The sequence below is a fragment of the Salmo trutta genome, chromosome 16 (assembly GCF_901001165.1).
Source record: "Salmo trutta chromosome 16, fSalTru1.1, whole genome shotgun sequence".
Lineage (NCBI taxonomy): Eukaryota > Metazoa > Chordata > Actinopteri > Salmoniformes > Salmonidae > Salmo > Salmo trutta.
In genome coordinates this window covers 120916-132038 of record NC_042972.1, presented here as the reverse complement: position 1 = coordinate 132038, position 11123 = coordinate 120916, and the positions used below count along the sequence as shown (strand labels likewise).

Genomic DNA, 11123 nt, shown 5'->3' with positions numbered 1-11123 from the left:
GACACGTTATAGAGCTGATGTAATGGCTGTAAAATAGCTTTGCGTGTTTAGACTGCACGAACACTTCCAGCTCTACAACATGGCAGGAAGCAGTTAGGGTTTAGATGTAGCATGATAACGCATAGTGGGAAGCCATTATGGCTCACCTCATGTTAGCATGATAACACAATTCTCCTGATGTCATGTTTGTCTGCTAAAAATCTGGTTACATCTTTCTAAATATTTTTCTCCAGACATAATGGTAATTAATAAATTATGAAAAAGAGACAAATAGAAAATATTTATTTACATATTTTGACAAGTTTCAAGAGTCTACAAACTGTTTTTTTTAAATGCAAAAAACAGTCCATTTGCACTTTGAAAATAAAAATGTCTGTTTCAACAACAAAAAATAGTAGCAAATATCATCAAAATCTGAAAAATACTGTATTTGAAATACAACAAGTACAGAATTTTATACTAAGGTGTATTTTGTATTTATTTATCCATCTACGCATGTACAAAAATATGTATTTATTTATATGGCTTTTATTTCACACATTCATTGTATACAAAATACAAATTACAGCTGGCAAATTATTCAAAATATCATATGAAGCACAATATAGTATATTTATCTTACATAATGAGCTCACACACTATAGGAACCCTATAGAAACCCTATAGAAACTCTATAAAAACTCTATAGAAGCACTAGAAACCCTATAGAAACACTATCAACCCTATAGAAACCCTATAGAAGCACTAGAAACCCTCTAGAAACTCTATAGAAGCACTAGAAACCCTATAGAAGCACTATCAACCCTATAGAAACCCTATAGAAGCACTAGAAACCCTCTAGAAACCCTCTAGAAACCCTATAGAAACCCTATAGAAACCCTATAGAAGCACTATAGAAACACTATAGAAACCCTATAGAAGCACTAGAAACCCTATATATGTATTCCACTATAGAAACCCTCTAGAAATCCTATAGAAGCACTATAGAAGCACTATAGAAACCCTATAGAAGCACTAGCAACCCTATAGAAACACTAGCATAGTGAAACCCTATAGAAAAAATATAGAAGACCTATAGAAATCCTATAGAAGCACTATAGAAACCCTATAGAAGCACTATAGAAACACATCGAAACCATGTGTTGCAGGTGAGTCAACTGAGATCAGATCTGACAGGTGGACCTTCTACCTGTTACCTAGTGTAGCCTATCTGGTCCTATGGGGATAAATCATGATGTTTGTTTATAAACTCTGTAATGAACCTACACACAGCATAACATATATTCATTTGTAATGAACAGAATCTATCACCTACATACAGCATAACATATATTAATTGGTGGTGATATGCAGAGAACTACAGTATATGGCTCATAATAATCACAGTGTTTTTTCCTTTTCAACAGTGCCAATAGGACCATTTAGAATCTATAACGTCAGACAGGTTAACATCTCATTCTGCCAGGTAACGACTAGTCCCTAATATAGTATTCCAATATTTATTATTTTACCTTTAAGCAAGTCAGTTAAGAACACATTTTTATTTACAATGACGGTTAACTGCCTTGTTCAGGGGCAGAACGACAGATTTTGACCTTGGCAGCTTGGGGATTCGATCCACCAACCTTTCGGTTACTGGCCCAATGCTCTAACCACTAGGCTACCTGCCGCCCCTACACTCTAACCACTAGGCTACCTGCCGCCCCTACACTCTAACCACTAGGCTACCTGCCACCCCTACACTCTAACCACTACGCTACCTGCCGCCCCTACACTCTAACCACTAGGCTACCTGCCCCCCCCCCTACACTCTAACCCCTAGGCTACCTGCCGTTCCTCCACTCTAACCACTAGGCTACCTGCCGCCCCTACACTCTAACCACTAGGCTACCTGCCGCCCCTACACTCTAACCACTAGGCTACCTGCCGCCCCTACACTCTAACCACTAGGCTACCTGCCGCCCCTACACTCTAACCACTAGGCTACCTGCCGCCCCAATATGCCTCCTCAGTGGCATCAATAGGACTAACACATCCATATGAAGTTTTCAACCAGTGTCTTTCCGTTACCTTGGATGAAAAACTATTTCATATAGTGCGCAAAAGTAGTGCACTATATAGGGAATAGGGTGCCATTTCATATTGACCCTACTAGTAGAGGTCTCTCATGATCTCCTGCAGCAGTGGGTGGAGACACATGTCCACTTCAGTCTTCTTCAGTAGCTGGATTAGGTGCACGTGGTCTGTTACTATTTGCCTCAGGTCTGTCATCTTCTGCAGAACCTAAACGATACATAATATGTTTCATTTGTTAGGAACCTTTTATACGCAGCCAACAAATTAAAACGATCAAATACGTTTTTTTAAAAAAGGCAGAAGACAGATCCCAAATGTACAAACACAGGAAGTTGATTTGAGAGCAAGGGAACACCCACAGGAATAGATTTAGAACTCTTTATAGTATTAGAACTAGAATTAGAACCCATTAGAGTATTCTACAGTATATCTCCAGAACCCATTAGAGTATTCTACAGTATATCTCCAGAACCCATTAGAGTATTCTACAGTATATCTCCAGAACCCATTAGAGTATTCTACAATATATCTCCAGAACCCATTAGAGTATTCTACAGTATATCTCCAGAACCCATTAGAGTATTCTACAATATATCTCCAGAACCCATTAGAGTATTCTACAGTATATCTCCAGAACCCATTAGAGTATTCTACAATATATCTCCAGAACCCATTAGAGTATTCTACAATATATCTCCAGAACCCATTAGAGTATTCTACAGTATATCTCCAGAACCCATTAGAGTATTCTACAGTATATCTCCAGAACCCATTAGAGTGTTCACCCACACCTCGTCTCACAAAGATCTCCAATTTGGACTCCAGACCAAAGGAAAAATGTCCACTGGTCTAATGTCCATTGCTTGTGTTTCTTGGCCCAAACAAGTCTCTTCTTCTTATTGGTGTCCTTTAGTAGTGGTTTCTTTGTAGCAATTCAACCATGAAGGCCTGATTCACACAATCTCCTCTGAACAGTTGATGTTGAAATGTGTCTATTACTTGACCTCTGTGAAGCATTTATTTGGGCTGCAATTTCTGAGGCTGCTAACTCTAATGAACTTATCCTCTGCAGCAGAGGTAACCCTGGGTCTTCCATTCCTGTGGCGGTCCTCATGAGAGCCAGATTCATCATAGCGCTTGATGGTATTTGCAACTGCACTTGAAGAAACTTTCAAAGTTCTTGAAATGTTCTGAATTGACTGACCTTTATGTCTTAAAGTAATGATGGACTGTTATTTCTCTTTGCTTATTTGAGCTGTTCTTGCCATAATATGGACTTGGTCTTTTACCAAATAGGGCTATCTTCTGTATACAAATATTCTACCTTGTCACAACACAACTGATTGGCATAAAGAAGGAAAGAAATCACACAAATGAACTTTTAAGAAGGCACATCTGTTAATTGAAATGCATTCTAGGTGACTACCTCATGAAACTGGTTGAGAGAATGCCAAGAGCGTGCAAAGCTGTCATCAAGGCAAAGGGTGGCTTTTTGAACAATCTCAAATATAAAATATATTTTGATTTGTTTAATGCTTTTTTGGTTACTACATTATTCCATATCTGTTATTTCATAGTTTTGATGTCTTCACTATTATTCTACAATGTAGAAAATAGTCAAAATAAAGAAAAACCCTAGGATGAGTAGGTGTTCTAAAACTTTTGACCGGTAGTGTATCTCCAGTACCCCTAATCCAAGTCGATATATATTCACGTAATAATAAGGACCACACCCACAAATTGGGGAAAACAAACATTCTTCCCCATTCACCCCCAGTGTAAAAGATACAACTTCGATGTTGATTTTTTAGTAAAAAGCTGCTGTGTTGTTCAATGTACATGTAACCAGGTCAAAAATCACGACCTACGGATCGCAATGCTCCCACGTAGGGAAATAGAGCCTGCGAGAAGAGCCCTGTGGCTTCAGGGTATTCTACGTGGGAGAGTGGGAAATGTGGGGACGCGGTGTCCAAGTAAGCTATGTGTGAGAAAAATATTTCATCTGTACAAGACATTTAACTTGTTTACTAAATCAAATCAAATGTATTTATATAGCCCTTCTTACATCAGCTGATATATCCAAGTGCTGTACAGAAACCCAGCCTAAAACCCCCAAACAGCAAGCAATGCAGGTGTAGAAGCACGGTGGCTAGGAAAAACTCCCTAGAAAGGCCAGAACCTAGGAAGAAACCTAGAGAGGAACCAGGCTACGAGGGGTGGCCAGTCCTCTTCTGGCTGTGCCGGGTGGAGATTATAACAGAACATGGCCAAGATGTTCAAATGTTCATAAATGACCAGCAGGGTCAAATAATCGTAATCACAGTGAACAGTGAACTATAGTCCATTTGTAACTCCACTCACTACTTGTAGTTGTATACTCTGTTTGTAACTCCACACTACTTGTGGCTGTATAGTCCATTTATAATTCCACTCACTACTTGTAGCTGTAAAGTCCGTTTGTAACCCATTAGACTATTAGAACTAGAATCAGAACACAGAGCATTAGATTAGAATTAGAATCCATTTTAGTATTAGAACTAGAATCAGAACAGAGTACTAGAACTAGAACAGAGTATTAGAACTAGAATTAGAACCCATTAGACTATTAGAACTAGAATCAGAACACAGAGCATTAGATTAGAATTAGAATCCATTTTAGTATTAGAACTAGAATCAGAACAGAGTACTAGAACTAGAACCCGTTAGAGTATTCTACAGTATATCTTCAGAACTCATCAGAGTATTTTCTACAGTATACTGTATATCTCCATGGTAATACCTTGGCGAAGAGCTGCAGGGAGTCTGGGTGGTTGAGTTTCAGTTGGAGCTCCAGAGAGTGGAGGACTGTTTCCTGTAGCTCCTCAATGGGCTTCACATTCAGCAGGCCTGGACGATCTACACACACACACACACACACACACACACACACACACACACACACACACACACACACACACACACACACACGATGTGTCAGCTTGAGGCTTTCAGCACAACTTGTTTAATGCAGGACTGAGAGCTGAGGTTGATATGTGTGTGTAAAAGGGGAATGTGTCTGATAAAGTCATGATTTAAATAACTGTTAGTTATATTTTCTATAACTATATTTAATTATATTTTAAGCCTGGCTAAAATATATGATGTATGTGTATTGTATAGGGTAAAATACCAGGAGTGTTGGGTAGGGTACCAGGAGTGTTGTATAGGGTAGAGTACCAGGAGTGTTGGGTAGGGTACCAGGAGTGTTGTATAGGGTAGAGTACCAGGAGTGTTTGGTAAGATAGGGTACCAGGAGGTATATCTCACTGGTCACCCCCAAAGCCAATTCCTCCTTTGGTCGTCTTTCTTTCCAGTTCTCTGCTGCCAATGACTGAAACGAACTGCAAAAATCTCTGAAGCTGGAGACTCATATCTCCCTCACTAGCTTTAAGCACCAGCTGTCAGAGCAGCTCACAGATCACTGCACCTGTACATAGCCCATCTGTAAACAGCCCATCTATCTACCTACCTCATCCCCATACTGTATTTATTTATTTATCTTGCTCCTTTGCACCCCAGTATCTCTACTTGCACATTCATCTTCTGCACATCTACCATTCCAGTGTTTAATTGTTATATTGTAATTACTTCGCCACCATGGCCTATTTATTGCCTTAACTTACCTCATTTGCACTCACTGTATATAGACTTTTTGTTTTCTTTTGTTCTACTGTATTATTGACTGTATGTTTTGTTTATTCCATGTGTAACTCTGTTGTTGTATGTGTCAAATTGCTACGCTTTATCTTGGCCAGGTCGCAGTTGCAAATTAGAACTTGTTCTCAACTAGCCTACCTGGTTAAATAAAGGGTCAGGGTTATATATATATATATATATATACTGCTCAAAAAAATAAAGGGAACACAAACAACACATCCTAGATCTGAATGAAAGAAATAATCTTATTAAATACTTTTTTCTTTACATAGTTGAATGTGCTGACAACAAAATTACACAAAAATAATCAATGGAAATCCAATTTATCAACCCATGGAGGTCTGGATTTGGAGTCACACTCAAAATTAAAGAGGAAAACCACACTACAGGCTGATCCAACTTTGATGTAATGTCCTTAAAACAAGTCAAAATGAGGCTCAGTAGTGTGTGTGGCCTCCACGTGCCTGTATGACCTCCCTACAATGCCTGGGCATGCTCCTGATGAGGTGGCAGATGGTCTCCTGAGGGATCTCCTCCCAGACCTGGACTAAAGCATCCGCCAACTCCTGGACAGTCTGTGGTGCAACGTGGCGTTGGTGGATGGAGCGAGACATGATGTCCCAGATGTGCTCAATTGGATTCAGGTCTGGGGAACGGGCGGGCCAGTCCATAGCATCAATGCCTTCCTCTTGCAGGAACTGCTGACACACTCCAGCCACATGAGGTCTAGCATTGTCTTGCATTAGGAGGAACCCAGGGCCAACCGCACCAGCATATGGTCTCACAAGGGGTCTGAGGATCTCATCTTGGTACCTAATGGCAGTCAGGCTACCTCTGGCGAGCACATGGAGGGCTGTGCGGCCCACCAAAGAAATGCCACCCCACACCATGACTGACCCACCGCCAAACCGGTCATGCTGGGGGATGTTGCAGGCAGCAGAACGTTCTCCACGGCGTCTCCAGACTCTGTCACGTCTGTCACGTGCTCAGTGTGAACCTGCTTTCATCTGTGAAGAGCACAGGGCGCCAGTGGTGAATTTGCCAATCTTGGTGTTCTCTGGCAAATGCCAAACGTCCTGCACAGTGTTGGGCTGTAAGCACAACCCCCACCTGTGAACGTCGGGCCCTCATACCACCCTCATGGAGTCTGTTTCTGACCGTTTGAGCAGACACATGCACATTTGTGGCCTGCTGGAGGTCATTTTGCAGGGCTCTGGCAGTGCTCCTCCTGCTCCTCCTTGCACAAAGGCGGAGGTAGCGGTCCTGCTGCTGGGTTGTTGCCCTCCTACAGCCTCCTCCACGTCTCCTGATGTACTGGCCTGTCTCCTGGTAGCACCTCCATGCTCTGGACACTACGCTGACAGACAGAGCAAACCTTCTTGCCATAGCTCGCATTGATGTGCCATCTTGGATGAGCTGCACTACCTGAGCCACTTGTGTGGGTTGTAGACTCCGTCTCATGCTACCACTAGAGTGAAAGCACCGCTAGCATTCAAAAGTGACCAAAATATCAGCCAGGAAGCATAGGAACTGAGAAGTGGTCTGTGGTCCCCACCTGCAGAACCACTCCTTTATTGGGGGTGTCTTGCTAATTTCCTATAATTTCCACCTGTTGTCTATTCCATTTGCACAACAGAATGTGAACTGTATTGTCAATCAGTGTTGCTTCCTAAGTGGACAGTTTGATTTCACAGAAGTGTGATTGACTTGGAGTTACATTGTGTTGTTTAAGTGTTCCCTTTATTTTTTTGAGCAGTGTATATATATATATATATACCTACCTGGTTAAATAAAGGTGAAATAAATAAAAAATAAAAGGAGTGTTGGGTAGGGTAGAGTACCAGGAGTGTTGGGTATGGTAGAGTAGAGTATCAGGAGTGTTGTGTAGGGTAGAGTACCAGGAGTGTTGGGTTGGGTAGAGTACCAGGAGTGTTGGGTAGGGTAGAGTACCAGGAGTGTTGGGTAGGGTACCAGGAGTGTTGGGTTGGGTAGGGTAGAGTACCAGGAGTGTTGGGTTGGGTAGAGTACCAGGAGTGTTGGGTAGGGTACCAGGAGTGTTGGGTAGGGTAGAGTACCAGGAGTGTTGGGTAGGGTACCAGGAGTGTTGGGTTGGGTAGGGTAGAGTACCAGGAGTGTTGTGTAGGGTAGAGTACCAGGAGTGTTGTGTAGGGTAGAGTACCAGGAGTGTTGTGTAGGGTAGAGTACCAGGAGTGGTGGGTTGGGTAGAGTATCAGGAGTGTTGTGTAGGGTAGAGTACCAAGAGTGGTGGGTAGAGTAGAGTATCAGGAGTGTTGTGTAGGGTAGAGTACCAGGAGTGTTGGGTTGGGTAGAGTAGAGTACCAGGAGTGTTGTGTAGGGTAGAGTACCAGGAGTGTTGGGTTGGGTAGAGTAGAGTACCAGGAGTGTTTGGTAGGGTAGGGTAGAGTACCAGGAGTGTTTGGTAGGGTAGAGTACAAGGAGCATTGGGTAGAGTACCAAGAGTGGTGGGTGGGTAGAGTACCAAGAGTGGTGGGTAGGTAGAGTACCAGGAGTGTTGTGTAGGGTAGAGTACCAGGAGTGTTGGGTATGGTAGGGTAGAGCACCAGGAGTGGTGGGTTGGGTAGAGTAGAGTACCAGGAGTGTTTGGTAGGGTAGGGTAGAGTACCAGGAGCATTGGGTAGAGTACCAAGAGTGGTGGGTGGGTAGAGTACCAAGAGTGGTGGGTAGGTAGAGTACCAGGAGCATTGGGTAGAGTACCAAGAGTGGTGGGTGGGTAGAGTACCAAGAGTGGTGGGTGGGTAGAGTACCAGGAGTGTTGGGTAGGGTAGAGTACCAGGAGTGTTGGGTAGGGTAGGGCACCAGGAGTGTTGGGTAAGGCACCAGGAGTGTTGGGTAGGGTAGAGTACCAGGAGTGTTGGGTAGGGTAGGGCACCAGGAGTGTTGGGTAGGAAAGAGTACCAGGAGTGTTGGGTAGGGTAGGGCACCAGGAGTGTTGGGTAGGGTAGGGCACCAGGAGTGTTGGGTAGGGTAGAGTACCAGGAGTGTTGGGTAGGGTAGGGCACCAGGAGTGTTGGGTAGGGCACCAGGAGTGTTGGGTAGGGTAGAGTACCAGGAGCATTGGGTAGAGTACCAGGAGCATTGGGTAGAGTACCAGGAATGGTGGTTAGGGTAGAGTACCAGGAGTGTTGTGTGGGGTAGAGTACCAGGAATGGTGGTTAGGGTAGGGCACCAGGAGTGTTGGGTAGGGTAGAGTACCAGGAGTGTTGGGTAGAGTACCTGGAGTGTTGTGTAGGGTAGAGTACCAGGAGTGTTGGGTAGAGTACCTGGAGTGTTGGGTAGGGTAGAGTACCAGGAGTGTTGGGTAGAGTACCTGGAGTGTTGTGTGGGGTAGGGTACCAGGAGTGTTGTGTAGGGTACCAGGAGTGTTGTGTAGGGTACCAGGAGTGTTGTGTAGGGTACCAGGAGTGTTGACTAGGGTACCAGGAGTGTTGTGTAGGGTAGAGTACCAGGAGTGTTGTGTAGGGTAGAGTACCAGGAGTGTTGGGTAAGGTAGAGTACCAGGAGTGTTGGGTAAGGTAGAGTACCAGGAGCATTGGGTAGAGTACCAGGAGCGTTGGGTAGAGTACCTGGAGTGTTGGGTAGGGTAGAGTACCAGGAGTGTTGTGTAGGGTAGGGTTGAGTACCAGGAGTGTTGGGTAGGGTAGAGTACCAGGAGCATTGGGTAGAGTACCAGGAGTGTTGGGTAGGGTAGAGTACCAGGAGTGTTGTGTAGAGTAGGGTTGAGTACCAGGAGTGTTGGGTAGGGTAGGGTTGAGTACCAGGAGTGTTGGGTAGGATAGAGTACCAGGAGTGTTGGGTAGGGTAGGGTACCAGGAGTGTTGGGAAGGGTAGGGCACCAGGAGTGTTGGGAAGGGTAGAGTACCAGGAGTGTTGGGTAGGGTAGAGTACCAGGAGTGTTGGGTAGGGTAGGGTACCAGGAGTGTTGGGTAGGGTAGAGTACCAGGAGTGTTGGGTAGGGTAGGGTTGAGTACCAGGAGTGTTGGGTAGGGTAGGGTAGAGTACCAGGAGTGGTGGGTAGGATAGGGTTGAGTACCAGGAGTGTTGGGTAGGGTAGAGTTGAGTACCAGGAGTGTTGGGTAGGATAGAGTACCAGGAGTGTTGGGTAGGGTAGGGTACCAGGAGTGTTGGGAAGGGTAGGGCACCAGGAGTGTTGGGTAGGGTAGAGTACCAGGAGTGTTGGGTAGGGTAGAGTACCAGGAGTGTTGGGTAGGGTAGAGTACCAGGAGTGTTGGGTAGGGTAGAGTACCAGGAGTGTTGTGTAGGGTAGAGTACCAGGAGTGTTGGGTAGGATAGAGTACCAGGAGTGTTGGGTAGGGTAGAGTACCAGGAGTGTGGGGTAGGGTAGAGTACCAGGAGTGTTGGGTAGGGTAGAGTACCAGGAGTGTTGGGTATGGTACCAGGAGTGTTGGGTAGGGTAGAGTACCAGGAGTGTTGGGTAGGGTAGAGTACCAGGAGTGTTGGGTAGAATAGAGTACCAGGAGTGTTGGGTAGGGTGGAGTACCAGGAGTGTTGGGAAGGATAGAGAACCAGGAGTGTTGGGTAGAGTACCAGGAGTGTTGGGTAGGGTAGAGTACCAGGAGTGTTGTGTTGGGTAGAGTACCAGGAGTGTTGGGTAGAGTACCAGGAGTGTTGGGTAGAGTACCAGGAGTGTTGGGTGGAGTACCAGGAGTGTTGGGTAGGGTAGAGTACCAGGAGTGTTGGGTAGGGTAGAGTACCAGGAGTGTTGGGTAGGATAGAGTACCAGGAGTGTTGGGTAGAGTACCAGGAGTGTTGGGTAGGGTAGGGTACCAGGAGTGTTGGGTAGGGTGGAGTACCAGGCAAGATGGTCCCCCATACATACACTATGTATGTGGAAACCCCTTCAAATTAGTGTATTCAGTTATTTCAGCCACACCTGTTACTGAGAGGTGTATTTTTATTTGATTTAACCTTTATTTAACCAGGAAGGGCTCATTGAGACTTGAAATCTCTTTTTGAAGAGTGTCCTGGCCAAGATTGGCAGCACTAAGTCATTACACAATTACAGACAGACAACATGACAAACTCCTGGTAATCTAGTAAAAAAACATAGAATTCATAGGAGTATAACAACATCATAGTCCCGTGTGGCTCAGTTGGTAGAGCATGGTGTTTGCAACGCCAGGGTTGTGGGTTCGATTCCCACGGGGGACCAGTACGAGAAAAAAAAAATGTATGAAATGTATGCATTCACTACTGTAAGTCGCTCTGGATAAGAGCGTCTGCTAAATGACTAAAATGTAAATGTAATAAAACAGCAAATTAAAAACATTGACAGATCAGAGAATCAGCCT

The 11123-nt window shown here is 44.4% G+C and overlaps 1 protein-coding gene across 4 annotated transcripts in view; it reads right to left on the bottom strand.

Annotated features, from left to right (window-relative positions):
- Positions 1–1921: 1921 nt before the first annotated feature.
- The window catches only part of pparg (peroxisome proliferator-activated receptor gamma), a 92754-nt gene continuing 83552 nt past the window's right edge, over positions 1922–11123 (bottom strand). For all 4 annotated transcript variants that reach the window (XM_029692695.1, XM_029692697.1, XM_029692698.1 and 1 more), the window contains 2 exons: positions 4856–4971; positions 1922–2283 (listed from right to left, as the gene is read on the bottom strand). In XM_029692695.1, the coding sequence (XP_029548555.1) occupies positions 2152–2283; positions 4856–4971 (248 nt within the window). In that variant the 3' untranslated portion in view covers positions 1922–2151. The remainder of the gene's footprint in view (positions 2284–4855; positions 4972–11123) is intronic.